The sequence below is a fragment of the Mirounga leonina genome, unplaced genomic scaffold (genome assembly GCF_011800145.1).
Source record: "Mirounga leonina isolate KUSES-001 unplaced genomic scaffold, KU_Mleo_1.0 Mir_129, whole genome shotgun sequence".
NCBI lineage: Eukaryota > Metazoa > Chordata > Mammalia > Carnivora > Phocidae > Mirounga > Mirounga leonina.
Genome location: NW_023270323.1, coordinates 49131155 through 49146471, shown reverse-complemented (window position 1 = coordinate 49146471; position 15317 = coordinate 49131155). Strand labels below are relative to the sequence as shown.

The following is a 15317-nucleotide window of genomic DNA, read 5'->3' as shown; positions in this document are numbered from 1 at the left end:
TTTTTAAGGCTATTTAATAATATCCCATTTTACACATGTATCATAATCACTATCTACTGATAAAATATGAAGATGCTTCCAACCTTCTGCTATTACAAATCATACTAAATGAATATATATATATATATATATATATATGACACTTGGCATATATCAATTGCTAAATTCCAAGAGCTGGAATTTCTGGGCTAAAAGGTCTATATAATGTAACTTTTGAAAAATACTGCCAGACTACTCTCCAGAGTAGTACCAATTAACTAACACTCCCACCAGCCAGAGTGACATTACCTGAGCAAATCCTTTTTAATAATGATTTGCTACCACTGAAAGTACCAAGAATTCAGGTGACTGTGCAGTATCTACCATAAGTTCTAAATCTGCACTACTGAGTCTGTAGTTTGAGTATCTTATTTTTCCCATAGACTCTGGCCATACCAGACCACCAGCTACAGCCTCAAACAGTGTCACCTTCACAATTTCTTCTCCTCTGCTACTATCTTTGCCTATATGACCTTTCACCACAAATGATCCTCTTTCATCCTCCAAGGCCTGTTGAACAAATACCATCCTTATCCTGACTTTCCCCAGCGCCCCAATTCAAATCATTTCTTCATCTACAGGCCTCTATTACCTCACTCATCACACTGAATTACAATACTTTATTTACTCTCCCTCTTCACGAGATTCACCTGTGAATCCTCTAAAAAATGTGCAACATGTATAAACATGTCCATATATGTATTTTAACACATTCTTAGAAACTGCTAAGGGTGCCTGGGTGGCTCAGTTGGTTAAGCGACTGCCTTCGGCTCAGGTCATGATCCTGGAGCCCCGGAATCGAGTCCCACGTCGGGCTCCCTGCTCAGCAGGGAGTCTGCCTCTCTCTCTGACGCTCCCCCCTCTCATGCTCTCTATCTCATTCTCTCTCATATATATATATAGAAAGAGGAAAAGAAAAGAGGAAAGGAAAGGAAAAAGGAAAAAGGAAAAAGAAAAAAGGAAAAAGGAAAGGAAAGGAAGAAAGAAAGAAAGAAACTGCTAAGACCTGAAAAAAAAAGAGGGGGGGGGAACTACTGTCCTATAAGAGTTCCATCATTAGCCCCAGGATTTAGCAGGGTGCCTGGCACATAGTAATGTTCCATACTGGTTCCTAAACGTTGAAGTGAATTTGTTTTCCTTACATAACCAAAGAAAACAGTTCAAATACCCACATACTTGAATAAAAGCCTGTGATGCTGGTATTATTCAGTGATTCAGCAACAACCTCCTTCAAACTGTTCTTACTCCGAGTGTCACTTGCATTCAGTTCCACGTAGCTATATCCCAATTCCTAACCAAAATATTGGAAACCGTTACTGTCGCAATACAAATTATTAACTCTCCCCAAAAACAAGGCAATTAATGAAGAAAGTGGGCATAAAAATGACATAAGGAACCATGGATAAAAAAGACAAAGACGATGACATAACATGCCTCACAATATTAAGAGATTTTTTAAATATATACATATATACCACATACACACACACACACACACACACACACGTAAGTTCCATCTTAAAACCACAGCTAATAAATCACTAATCTAGAAGAGTATACCTGAACAAGCAATTTTACTAAGTTTACTTCTTAAAATCCTATAAAGAATTAAATATACCCATCCCAAGATTTCAATATCACATACAGAATTAATCTAGATAGTTACCAAAAATAATTCTTGACTCTTCAAGATAAAGTTAAATCATTCGTTATTAAACCATCCCAATACATAATCTTCTTACCAAGCTGTGAAAAATCAAGTTATTCTGACTCATTTCCCAAAATTGATTTTATTGATGAAAAGCCTTAACTCAATTCCCCTCCAAAATAATGATGATAATAAAGGGAGAAAAAAGTCATGTTTACAATTGTAGAGACTAGGAAAAAATTTTGTTTTTTTTTTAATGTTTGTAATAAAACAGAAAATATATAGCTGTTCTACCAGCTAAATTATGCTTATAGGACAAGGGTTGGGAAATCCAGTAGTATATTTAAAAGAAGTTTAAAATCCCTCATTTTGGGACGCCTGGGTGGCTCAGTCGGTTAAGCATCCGCCTTCGGCCCAGGTCATGATCCCAGGGTCCTGGGATGGAGTCCCGCATGGGGCTCCTTGCTCAGCGGGGAGCCTGCTTCTCCCTCTGCCTGCCGCTTCCCCTGCTTGTGTGCTCTGACAAATAAATAAAATCTTCTAAAAATAAAAATCAGTAAATATAAAAATAAATAAAATCTCTCATCATTCCGCTACCACTTCATATATCACTTCACATTCATGATACATGAACTCCAGTTTGCTCTAGTGTCTCCCCTCTCACGGTCTAGAAATGGCAGCTGTAGAGACAAGAACAAAGGCAGGCTCCCAGAGCGGTGAAGAGTCAGACTACCTGGGCCACGAGCCTCCTCTGTAAGCCCATTTCATTTGTCACATGAGGATGGAGTATTTCTATCCATAAGAGTCTATAAGACAGGGGGCGCGTGGGTGGCTCAGTTGTTAAGCGTCTGCCTTCGACTCAGGTCATGATCCCAGGCTCCTGGGATCGAGCCCCGTATCAGGCTCTCTGCTCTGCGGGAAGCCTGCTTCTCCCTCTCCCACTCCCCCTGCTTGTGTTCCCTCTCTCGTTGTGTCTGTCAAATAAATAAATAAAATCTTAAAAAAAAAAAAAAGAGTCTATAAGACATATTTATATTACCTAAAAGATAATACACCCAACGGCTTAGCACATGGCCTGGCACACAAATATTACCTATTATTTTAATTACCAATATTAAGAAAAGGATGAAAATGACAAATATCCCCAGAACCGAGGTAAATTCTAAAAATTTGACTTTACAAAGTCTATACAGAGCAGGTTAAAATACATATGCCGCAGACCTACTAACACACACACACACACACACACGGGTATGTATCTGCTACACATGCCCATTCCTGGGTTAGCTTTCCAACTGCACTAAGACACAACACTCACCTGACAAACCAGAGAGGCTGTGGTTGTCTTGCCAACACCTGGAGGGCCCGAGAGCAGCGCTGCTTTAAAACTAGAGCCATCATCTTTGCCAGCAAACTTACCAAACTTCGCTGCTGGAAAAAAAGAAGTTCCAGAGTGTTAACCTATATTACGTAAGAGAAATTCAGGAATGGCAAGAATCACTGTGCAGAAACTGAAAATCAAGAGCAGTCCTCCAATTTACCTCTAAATTTGCAGAATATTTCCTACAAACCATAAACAACAGTTTCCAGAGCACTTACTGAAACTCTACTGCCTACCTCACTTACACCCAAAATAAAACACTAAAACTAACTCCCCAATTCTGATTTGAACCATAACTTTATGGGTTTCCTTTCCTACAAAAGCACAGGTCAGGGAGCAGAGTTTCTGGGCTCCAATCCTAACTCCAGCTCTCCTAATTCCACCGCTCACCAGCTGGGAGAAATGATTTAACCTCCTGGGCCTATTTCCTCCTTTGTAAAATGAGGGTAACAACAGTAATGTACTGGCAGGGATACTGTCAGGATGAACATGCTGATCACAGAGCCAGGCATGCCTCAATACATGTCAACGAGCATAATCAGCTACTTGATCACAAAAAGAATGAACTGAAGATGGTGTATCTGCAACTACCCTGCCCAGCTCAACTCTAAAGCATTCTTCTCCCCTTATCACATGGGGGCCTGACACATCAAGGGTGCTCTATACAGACACGATGTCTGAGAGAGAGATGGCTAAACCTGCTGCAGGCATGGGAAAAGGGACTCTGGTTCCCCTGAAGCCTTATAAAGTCTTCTCCAGGCATACAAAGCACTATATCCCCCTTTAAGATTTTATGTGATTTTAGAAAGAGAAAAGGACTCAAATTTAAACCTGTATCATTAAATTACATCCTCTGTCATAAATAAGCTGGCAACATCGGCCAATGTCTAGTGACCAGATGGACATTGATAACCCAGTCATCACTCTGGGAATTCACTGTGATGCTCACTGGATTTTGCCTTCTTTTTTTTTTCACACAGTATCCTCCAGGGCTGCGGGTGCACCTCCCGAGAACACTACTAACATCTGTGATCTGAAACCTCGGTTCCAATAATACCCTAGACATTAAACACCGATTATACCGCTCCTTTTCCACGACAAATACATGGTGAAGAAGCCAGAGCTCAGGCCCTCCTGAAAGCAAATGCACCGCTGGGATCTTCAGGCTGCCTAGTCTGGAGTGTGCCTCAGCTGTTAATTTGCACACTTCTCCGCCGAGTCTCCCTGGCGCACTCAGTGGCTCGCTCACACATCCTCAGACCTTGGTACCTGTGTTCTCTCCCACACAACACTCCTCCTTCCCTTCACCCAGCTAACTCCTGCTTCGTTTCCAAGTCTTCACTTAGCTACCCCTTCCTCCTGGGATGGGAGCATACCTCCACATCCCTGACCACACAGCTCCCTGCTCTTGGGGCCCTACACTTACCCCTCCAACAGGACTCAGCACCACATATCTTACCTGCTGGCTCATCTAGGTCTGTGACTGACTGTGAGCAAACTGAGGAAGACGCTTTTGTTCACAACAGCACCTCTGGGGTCTAGTATTGCACCTGGACTCAGAGCAGGCTTTCAATGTCTGCTGAGAGATGAATGAACCAACTATTCTACTTTCTCACAGATGTGGAACTGAGCAATTACATGGTGATAGACACACACAAAAATGAAGGAAGCTGCAAAATCACCGTGTTTCTTATCTTCGGATGGACTCTTGTGCCAGTTCTGGAGCCAGCGGAGGAGTTTGTTTGCACAGCTCTGGTCACCTTGCTGTCCAATTATGGTCTTGAGCGAGGTTGGCTTATATTTATCCACCCAGAGCAAATTTTCCACTTTGCTTTCACTGCTGTCATCAGCCAAATTCCTAGCCCGGCTGTCACCGTTTGTCTCCTCAGCCACCTGCTCCTCGAAGTCCAGGCATCTCCAAAACACACTGGTTTCCTTTTTTACTGACTTTATGGAGCTGTCCTTTTTGGGAGTCAGTCTGCTTTTTTTAGATTCTGACTCTTTTTTAGTTGGGCTAATTTTTCTTTTTCCTTGGTCTTTTTTTTGAGGTGTTCTTTCCAATTTGGACTTCTCTTTCTTCATCTTTAAAATTGGAAAAGTGAGGAAAAAAAAGAAACTTGGTAAGATATACAGAATATCTATCCTGCTAAACGTACTCTATAGGGTTAATCTGGGATATCCAAGTGAGCTACCCAGCATGGGTCTGGTTTTTCACAATGAACCCTGCTATTGTGGAAATCACCACCTTCCAAACTTGATAAAAATTAACAACAAACACACCAAAAAGCACCCAAATGCAATTTTTTTAGTGAGACCATGCTAAGTTTACAAATAATATTCTGTAATCAGTCTGAAATCAAAAAAAAAAAATTAAGAAATTTTTGTTCCAGCTTTCTGACTCATTAAAAGTTAACACCTCCACAAAAACTTATACACAAATATTCACAGCAGCATTATTATATGTAATTATAATTATATATTAATTATATAATTACATTATTATTACAGCCAAAGAATAGAAACAACCCAAAATGGCCATCAACTGAAGAATGAATAAACAAAATGTGGTATGCACACACAATGGAGTATTAATCACCAAAAAAAAGGGAGTAAAGTCCTGACACATGTACTTCAGTGCAGATGAACCTTGAAAACATACTAAATGAAAGAAGCCAGACACAAAGGGTCACAAATCGCATGTTTCTCTTTAGATAAAATGTCCAGAACAGGCAAATCCATAGAAACAAAAAACAGAATAGTGGTTGCCAGGGGCTGGGTATGAGGAATGATGGTTAACTGGCTACAGGGAGTGATAAAATTAGATACTGGTGATGGTTGTGTACAACCATCCTGGGAATACACTAAAAATCTCTGAAATACATTTTAAAAGGGTGAACTTTATGGTGTGAATGTCACAAAAAAGAAAAAAACAGTGCCTCTTTGCCAGTAAGTGGATGCTGAAATTAGTGGGTGAATGTTTGAGGAGAAGCAGGATATTACCATAGTATTCAAGTTCCCTTCCAAGATATTTATCAGTTACAAAGGGAAAGAGTCGCTTTACTAGTGGAGAAACCTGTCAGAAACCACCTTAATCAAGATTAACATCACCAATAAGAAGGCATATCGACTCAGGGTGGTGAGGTCGAGCTGTGCATCGGGCTCCACGCTGGGCATGGAGCCTGCTTAAGATTCTCTCTTCCTCTCTGCCTCTCCCCTATCCCACCTCTCTAAAAAAAATTAAAAAGACGTATTAACATACACATCTAATATAATGCACTGAGAAGAACAAAATACCACTCTGTGGAATTCCTGCCAAAAATGCATAACCTCAATCTAATGATAAGACATCAAAAAACCAGGGCGCCTGGGTGACTCAGTTGTTAAGCGTCTGCCTTCGACTCAGGTCGTGATCCCAGGGTCCTGGGATCGAGCCCCGCATCGGGCTCCCTGCTCAGCGGGAAGCCTGCTTCTCCCTCTCCCACTCCCCCTGCTTGTGTTCCCTCTCTCGCTGTGTCTCTGTCAAATAAATAAATAAAATCTTAAAAAAAAAAAAGGTCTCAAGGCCAGGGCGCCTGTGTGGCTTAGTCAGCTAAGTGTCTGACTCTTGATGTCAGCTCAGATCATGATCTCAGGGTCATGAGATCGAGCCTATGTCAGGCTCTCTGCTCAGCGGGGTTTCTGCTTCTCTCCCAGCTGTCCCTCTGCCACTCCCCCTGCTCATGCGCACGTGCTCTCTTTCTAAAATAAATAAATCTTAGAAAAAAAAAAAGTCTCAAAAAAAAAAGTCTCGAGGTCATAAAAAGACAAGGAAAGGCTGAGGAACTGTCACATACTGGAGGAGATAAAGAAGATACCACAACTAAATGCATCTGTGGTAGAAGGGGAAGTTAATCTTTTAGGCAACAGGTCTACAGCCACTCACGAAACATCTCTATGAAATAGAAAAGTTGTCATATATACCTTAAATAAATCAAGTTCATTTTATACAAACCTCAGCTTCAACTGCTATTTCATACTTAGACTTCTTGCCTGGCATAGTTCGAATCAGATTCAATAGGCCATCTTCATCAATAATATTTGTCCCCAAGGCTGCTGCCTATTGATTAAAAATACAAATCATTACAACCATATCCTAGCCATTACTTTCTGTTAAAAAAAAATACTACTAATTCTAGGGTCTCTTCATAGGTGAAAACCACATTTGTAAATTAGAATAACTGCAATATTTTTAAAAACCATATTCATGAAAAAGTACCATTAACTAGAGCAAATAACAAATACATCCCCTAAGAGTGACAGGTTGGCAATGGACGTGTCACATTAGCACTTCTGCGGACTGCTTTATCTTTTCTTCTACCCTAGGAGGGGCAGAGCCACTAGGGCCTTCCAAGATGGACTCGCCTGAAGTTTTTGTTTTCTCCCATCATCTTCCCTGTTAAAATAACTCCGATGTGTCCATCTCCAAGTGATGAATTATGACTGAAGAATCAGAAAAGTCCTCATCCTCCCCCAAACTCCCTTATAAGCTATGAATAGCCACGTGACAGCTCCAGCCAATAAGACCTAAGGGGAATTCTGTAAGAGCTATTTCCAGGAAAACTCTTCTAAGGCCATTCACAGCTACTGTGACATCTTGCCACTGCGTCCTTTTTCCTGCCTGAAATGTGGACTTGAATGCCTACAGCTACAGTTACCTGGCAACACAAGGCAACATGCACAGAGACTAAAGCTACCACAGTAAAGGTGACAGAAATGGAGGATGGAAGTAGCCTAACTACATCACTGACCTGCTGGGCCATCCCCAGCAACTGCCTACCTCTGGGATTCTTGTTGGGTAAGAAAATAAGCAGCTATTCGCCAAATCACACTTACCAGATATTCTGTTACCTGGAGCTAAATATAATTTTCCCCAACACAAAAAGAGCTTTCAATAAACAGAACTTAAGATGAAGTATACAGTGGCATATATAGGAATATTTAGGAGTAAAAGAAAAAGAAAACGGTATTTGCTTCTACCCATGAAAAATGATCTAAACTAGAATACTACACTAAGAAAGTCAACTACACAGGAACTGTGCCTTCAACTGGAAAACCAAAATCTTGACGTTGAAGCCAAGAACACTTCTGTGGAAGAAACAATATAGGGATGAAATTACTTTTTCCAACTTTTTTCTTCATTTAATTCTGTGTAGAGGGCATTGCTACAAATGGTCCCAGTAAGACCCTGCCAAGGCAAGCAGGCTATTTCACTGTGTTGAGAAGACAGCAGGACCCACCTTATCACTCTTGGACTGTCCACTATCACGACCCATGACAAGGTAGTTTGTTTTCTTGCTGACATTTCCTGTTACTTTGCCCCCGTAACGCTCAATTAGAGACTTGGCCTCATCTCGTTCAATGGACTCCAGCACTCCTGTGATTACAAATGTAAGGCCCTCCAAGCAATTTTCAGCTCCCTAAAAACCAAAATGTTCAAGCAGAGAGGAAATTACATGGTAGCCTTCCAAAGAAATATTTGGCACCAAAACTGCAGGAAGTTGATTTTTCTCATTTGACATCATAAATAATCTCAGCATGAAAAATCTGCAGGAAATTCACAGCAAATAAGCAGAACCTGAAATTAAATCCTGAGAAATTCTTACGGAGGTTAGCATTTAATAAACTTAACAAAACCAGCAATGAAAAATATACATCCAATACAGTTCACAAAGCTTATTAAAATTATCTATTCATACTACTCGTGTTTTTTTTTAATATTTAAACCACTAGTTAGGGCGCCTGGGTGGCTCAGTTGGTTAAGCGACTGCCTTCGGCTCAGGTCATGATCCTGGAGTCTCCGGATCGAGTCCCATATCGGGCTCCTTGCTCAGCAGGGGGTTTGCTTCTCCGTCTGACCCTCCCCCCTCTCATGTGCTCTCTCTCTCTCATTCTCTCTCTCAAATAAATGAATAAAATCTTTAAAAAAAAAAAAAACCACTAGTTAACTTACAAAACTAAATAAACAACTAGATGCAATCCACCTACAGAATTTCTTGTTATTGTTAAAAAAGGAAAGATTTGACTCTAAAAAGGCTAAACAAGTTTGAGCTTCAGCCCTTCTCTCTGCTTACTCTATGACAGAAAATCTAACAACCTGCGAGTAACTTAAAGGCAAGATCTTATTACCTCCTGATTAGAAAGATAATTCGATATACAAAAGACAATGGCCAAAGAGAACTGGGTGGAGGAGACATTTAATCTTAATTGGAACTATGTACAGTTATAGACTTCTTTAAATTTTTACAATGGTTCAATAAAATGATAGAACCAAGCAAAACGAAAATTATGTAAACCATTCCAAGTTACTTATTACCCTTTGAATAGAGAATTAAGATCAACATAGACTTAAAACAGGCCTGCAAGGAAGAAGCTAAACGAAATTCAAAGACTGGGTGGGGGGAAAAAAAAGCTATGAATCTGCTTGGAGAGAAATGGTTTGATTAACAACATCTCAAGGTCCCTACAAGCCTTATGATTCTAGGACTGAAATGATCTTGTGAACACTAAAGTATTTAAATTCTTCTCAACAAATTCAAAATGACCCTGGAAAAGTCCACATACAAGCCTCTATCCCACACCCTAATCACCTATCCTGAATTATTACCCATTGTGGCTCTGAATATATATTTTACAACCAATCTCAGCACTTTTAGCCTCTCAACCAAACTCTTCCACTCTAGAACACTTACTGCGGGACCAGCAAGCTACCCAATATCCTCAACCTCTACTCAATATTTCCTCCACCACCTTGCCTTCACTGAGTCCCCTCAGGACTCCACTATGCCTAAAGTCCTCTCAAGCAGGGGCGCCTGCGTGGCTCAGTCGGTTAAGTTTCTGCCTTTGGCTCACGTCATGATCTCAAGGTCCTGGGATCGAGCCCTGCATCAGGCTCCCTGCTCAGCTAGGAGTCTGCTTCTCCCTCTCCCTCTGCCCCAACCCCTCCACCCCACTTGTGTGCTCTCTCTCAAATAAAATCTTAAAAAAAAAAAAAAAAAGTCCTCCCAAGCAGAGGAGCTTGTTGAGTCTTTCTTAGTCTGTCTTACACCACAAGCAAGAGGCAAGGCTGACATCTTCCTCTAGCCTCCTACACAACCCACCAGCCCCTTAAGGTTCACCCTCACCCCTTCTTTATTAGTGAAACTACTAATCTCCATTTGTGACCTGAATCCCCTCTGCTTCTACCTTCTCAAAAATTTCATACTACATTTGATTATCCTTCTCTTTCTGGTACGCCTTCAATCTCCGTTTCTGGTGGATCCACACTACCAGCAAAAAGTACTAGTCCATGATTACCATATTCCTCAAAACGGAGCCCCTCTAGGATTATGAGTTACTTAAAGGACAATTTTTCTTTATAGTATCAAGCAGTAATTCATTACATGAATAAATATCCCTAATTCACAAAGATGGTGACTAAGGCTTTTCTGTTGTTGTTTTTTTTTTAAGATTTTATTTTTTTAAGTAATCTCTGCACCCAACGTGGGGATCAACCCCACAACCCTGAGACCAAGAGTCACACACTCCGCAGACTGAACCAGCCAGGCACCCCTCTGTTTTTAATTATCAATGCTCTGCTGCTGTGAACATAGTGAATACATGCATGGACCCAGGGGCCAGAGGCCCTGACAGAACAGCCTGCCCTCTCAGCATTCATACCTTTGGTATTTCTTTGGAGCCCAGAGCTTTGGGGCCTTCTCTATTTAAGTAGCTTCGATAAGCTTGATAATTAGTGCGTCTCTTCTCAGAATCTTCAGGACTTACAGACTTTGGGGAAAGGGGGGGGAAAAAAGGCGAAATTCATGTAAAATTAAAACACATTAAGTCACTTCTTTGTTTAGAAATTAACATTTTAACAGGGACTCCCCAGTTTAGGCATGCCTGGCTTATAAACCTCCCTGCATCAGCTCTTCTCAAGCCTTTTGGCCCTCTAAAGGCACATACTGCAAGGGCAGATTAGGTACACAAGCCAAATTGCTAGCCCCAAACAAAGACACAAAAAAAGTGTATTTTATTTCAAAAATTCATGTGAATTTCAAGTTCTTTTCCATAATATATCCATGCATATTTTAATGAAAAAATTAATTTTCCCCCAAGTATACCTGATCACACAAGAAGATATCCTATGTTATCTTATCCTATACCCTTGCACACCCCTAAAACAAAGTAAATGGCCCTATACCTCTGAGTATATGAGCACAACAGGCTGAGAACTGATGGCTTCATATACACAGCAGGTTCAAACAACAGGCAAGCTTTATTCCCAAAAGTAGACACATTCTATATGCCACCCCTCCCTTCCAGGTTTAATCTCTCCTATTCTGTTTCTCTCAGGGGACCTTACTATGGGTCTATCTCAGAAAATCCTGGGGAAACTTTTTAAACTCTGTATATCCCTGGACTCACTCTAATTTTCTGATTCAGATATATGTGGTATGGCCAGGGCATGTGTATTTGGGGGAAAAACATCCTAGATAATTCTGATTTGAGAACCACTACAAGAATGGTCTCTTGTTTTTTCTACTTCCTATTTCACATTTTTTTAACTTATAAGCCAGCTCAAATCCCTTTGAGAAGAGACAAAATATTACTTTTATACAAATAAATTATTTTAATCAATAAAGTAAGTAAGCTGCTCTGGTTATAAGTAAGCCATTAGAGGCTGCTCCTAGACTCTAATCCTACTTTTTAACAGTGGTTCTCGTATCCATCTGAGCTTATTGAAATACACCTGTCTAGACTACAAAACCATATATTTAACAAGCTTCATAGGAGAGTCCAATGCATACCAAAATGGGAAAATTATTCATTTGTAACATTAATTCTGTAAAAAACATAATTCTGAATTATAAACAACTTATAAAGTAACTTTGAAGCATACCCATTTATGAAGTCAAAATTACTTAACCAAGGTAGACTGAATTTATTAAACACTCTGATATTCCCCAAACGGCTAAAAGTAAAAGTTCTAAGTCATTTCTATTCCAACTGAAAAATAAGGTGAAGAGTAAAGTAACATTTAAAGATTTCTTCTCCTTTAATAAAAATAGACCAGCCTCTATAAAATGAACATGCTTAGTGTGCCTGAAGAAAAACATTCATCCACCAGGTAAGTATTTAGTGAAGAAAAACTGGAGACCAAAAAGTTAATTGTTCCCTTAAGCATATTTATGAGCACTGACCACAAACAAAAGTATCTAGAAATCACCATTTCACTGCTCTGCGCTAAAAAATAATGGTGATAAGCAGTTAAAATAGACAATATTCTACTTTTAATTGTAAGTGCCTAAGAGGCTTGAAGGAATAGTGGTTTCCCATTATGAATCTACGGTGGTTCCAAATGAGAGATTTTAAGAAATCCCTCAATTCTCAAATATATATGAAAACAAAGATTCTGAAAACCATTCTGCATTATTTGGTTTTTTTGCCTTTGCAAACGATTTCACTATCTCAACACTGTTATACAAGAGCAAAAAGGGATACACTCAGGACAAATGCAAATTATTTTAATAATAATAGCAAAAACATAGCACTTACTATGAACAGGCACTATTCCAATATTCCAGAATACTAACTCAGATACCACTATTATCCCTGTTTTTACAAACGAGGAAACCAAAGCAGAGAGAGAGGAAGTAACATATCTGCTCAATGGCAGGACTATGTGATCTGAAAATGGCTCCAGGGTCCATGCTCAGAGCCACCATGTTGTTATACTGCTGTTTCTTGGGCCTCAGAGGACCTGAGTTCAAAGTTGGCCCTGCTACTTACTAGCTGCATGGTCTTGGAAAAGTTACTTAACTCTTTCATCAGCCTGTTTCCTCATCATTAAAAACTGAATAATAGAAGTAAGTCATCTTACAGGGTTGTTGTGAAGATTACATGAGATCCCATACGTATTAGTGCAATATCTAATACACGCAATAATAAATATTGGCTAATATAGCTATATTAATAAGCTATATTCTGCAACAGCATCTAAGTCAGATAGCTTAAAAGTACTGTAATGATTTCTAAAGCCAAAAATAAAACTTGAGAACAGTCAAACCCAAACCAACACACAGCCCCCAAATGATATACTTTTAGAAAATTTCTACCTCTTTTTTAGCTGGAGAACTTTTGGGTTTCTTAGGAGTTTTTGTCTGTCCTTTTAATTCAACAGCATTTTCTTTTCTTTTTGAAGACACAGGCTCTGTTTCTTTATAAGAACTCTCTCCCTTTTTTTTCAAAAGGGCTACCTTGGAACTGGTTTTTGGAGAAGTTTCTTCTATTTTGTGAGGGGATGACTTCAAATGTTGCTGAGATCCTATTTTAGTTTGCTTCTTGGGACTGCAGTTCTTTCTGTCATCTGAAAATTGTTCTGTTTTTACTAGGAAGAAAGAAAAGATTATGACTGTTGTTTTGGGAAAAAATGACACCCCCAAATCGAGATTTTTTTTTCATTTTCAACTGAATAATCTTAGTAGCACACAATGTCATATCATGATTTCTTTTTTTTTTTTTTTTAATATTTTATTTATTTATTTGAGAGAGAGAATGAGAGACAGAGAGCACGAGAGGGAAGCGGGTCAGAGGGAGAAGCAGACCCCCCGCTGAGCAGGGAGCCCGATGTGGGACTCGATCCCGGGACTCCAGGATCATGACCCGAGCCGAAGGCAGTCGCTTAACCAACTGAGCCACCCAGGCGCCCCATGATTTCTTAACATTCACATTAAGATTTTAGTTCTTTACACAGAACATTATTTTAAAAAACTAAACATTTGTACATTTTTGTATAACCGGTTCAAATTAAAGGATCTTTTTGATTATAAATGACTTATGGGGTTCCTGTTATGACTTTTTAAATATAAATGACTTATGGGGCACCTATGAATGACTTATGGGCATCAGTTAAGCATCCACCTCTTGATTTCAGCTCAGGTCAGGATCTCAGGGTTGTAAGATCAAGCCCCGTATCAGGCTCCTCACTGGGCATGGGGCCTGCTTAAGATTCTCTCTCTCCTTCTGCCCCTCCCCCCCACCAAAATAAATAAATATAAATAACTCATCACTTCAAATGATATAGTAAACTACATCTAAGGACATGGCCTTTATTCCACAGATAAACTTCAATGATCTGAAACTTACAGAGAAAACTTACTGAGTAGAATGTCAACATAAAAAATCTGTGTTTGTAGGGGCACCTGGGTAGCTCAGTCAGTTAAGCGTCCAACTCTTGGTTTCAGCTCAGGTCATGATTTCAGGGTCGTGAGATCGAGGCCTGCATCAGACTCCCTGCTCAGCACAGAGTCGGCTTCAGACTTTCTCCCTCTCCCTTCCACTCTCTCCCTTCCCCTGCTCACCTGAGCACACACACTCTCTCTCACTCAAATAAATAAATACATTTTTTTTTAATTTCTGTGTTTATAATATAGTCTGAAAGCCCAAATCCTGCAATTTCAAGACTATATGAATGAATTTACTTATAGGATTAAGACCATCTATATTAGCAGATACTTAGATTATCAGGACCAGTAAAAAATAAAACCTACAATCAGCAGAAGAGATTCAGATGATCTGGACAACTACAAGTCAATTCTATGAGCTCGAAACATCTAGTCCTTTGCCATCATCATATACTGAAGCCCACATGTTGCACTACACTTGGAAACTAACATTAACATGAAACCAAGAACTTAAATATATTTTTTACAACACTCATAGAGTAGACAGGCATTCAACACCAGCTAATATCCAAATACAGCTTTCAAAGTATCTAAGAAGAACATGCTTCAATATCCCTATGAAATAATGTCTACCTAACAATACAAGGCAATTTTTGAATAGAATGTTTAAACAGGTTATCACGAATTTTCTTCTGTAAATGTTCCAGGTTACTTTTCTCTGTTAGTATTACCTTTATGAGGAGATTTATGTTTTTCTGCTTTACTTAAATTGCCTTGGACAGATGAAAACGCTTCTCTCTCTCTTGGGTCCTTCCGAACCTAAGAAAATTTGAAGTGTCAAATGCGACAAATAATAGGAAAACTACTACCACAAAATATGTTGTTAAAATTGACCAAAGTTTTAATTTAATTAAGTTTTAATTCTAAGATTAAGGGTCACCTTCCAAAGCAAGAAGACAATACAATAAATTTTCATTCATTCATCCATACAATTTCTGGCAAAACGAAGCATTTTTTCTTACGTTTAACTTTACAGATGAGGAAACTG

General features: G+C 39.5%; 1 protein-coding gene across 5 annotated transcripts in view; it reads right to left on the bottom strand.

Moving 5' to 3' along the window:
• Positions 1-15317, bottom strand: part of RFC1 (replication factor C subunit 1) — an 86711-nt gene that overhangs the window by 13242 nt on the left and 58152 nt on the right. For 3 of the 5 annotated variants that reach the window (XM_035005124.1, XM_035005122.1, XM_035005120.1), the window contains 8 exons: positions 15001-15088; positions 13202-13473; positions 10764-10871; positions 8345-8524; positions 7060-7164; positions 4751-5150; positions 3006-3118; positions 1216-1330 (listed from right to left, as the gene is read on the bottom strand). In XM_035005124.1, coding sequence (XP_034861015.1) covers positions 1216-1330; positions 3006-3118; positions 4751-5150; positions 7060-7164; positions 8345-8524; positions 10764-10871; positions 13202-13473; positions 15001-15088 — 1381 coding nt within the window. The remainder of the gene's footprint in view (positions 1-1215; positions 1331-3005; positions 3119-4750; positions 5151-7059; positions 7165-8344; positions 8525-10763; positions 10872-13201; positions 13474-15000; positions 15089-15317) is intronic. The other 2 variants (XM_035005123.1, XM_035005121.1) reach the window with 1 other exon arrangement.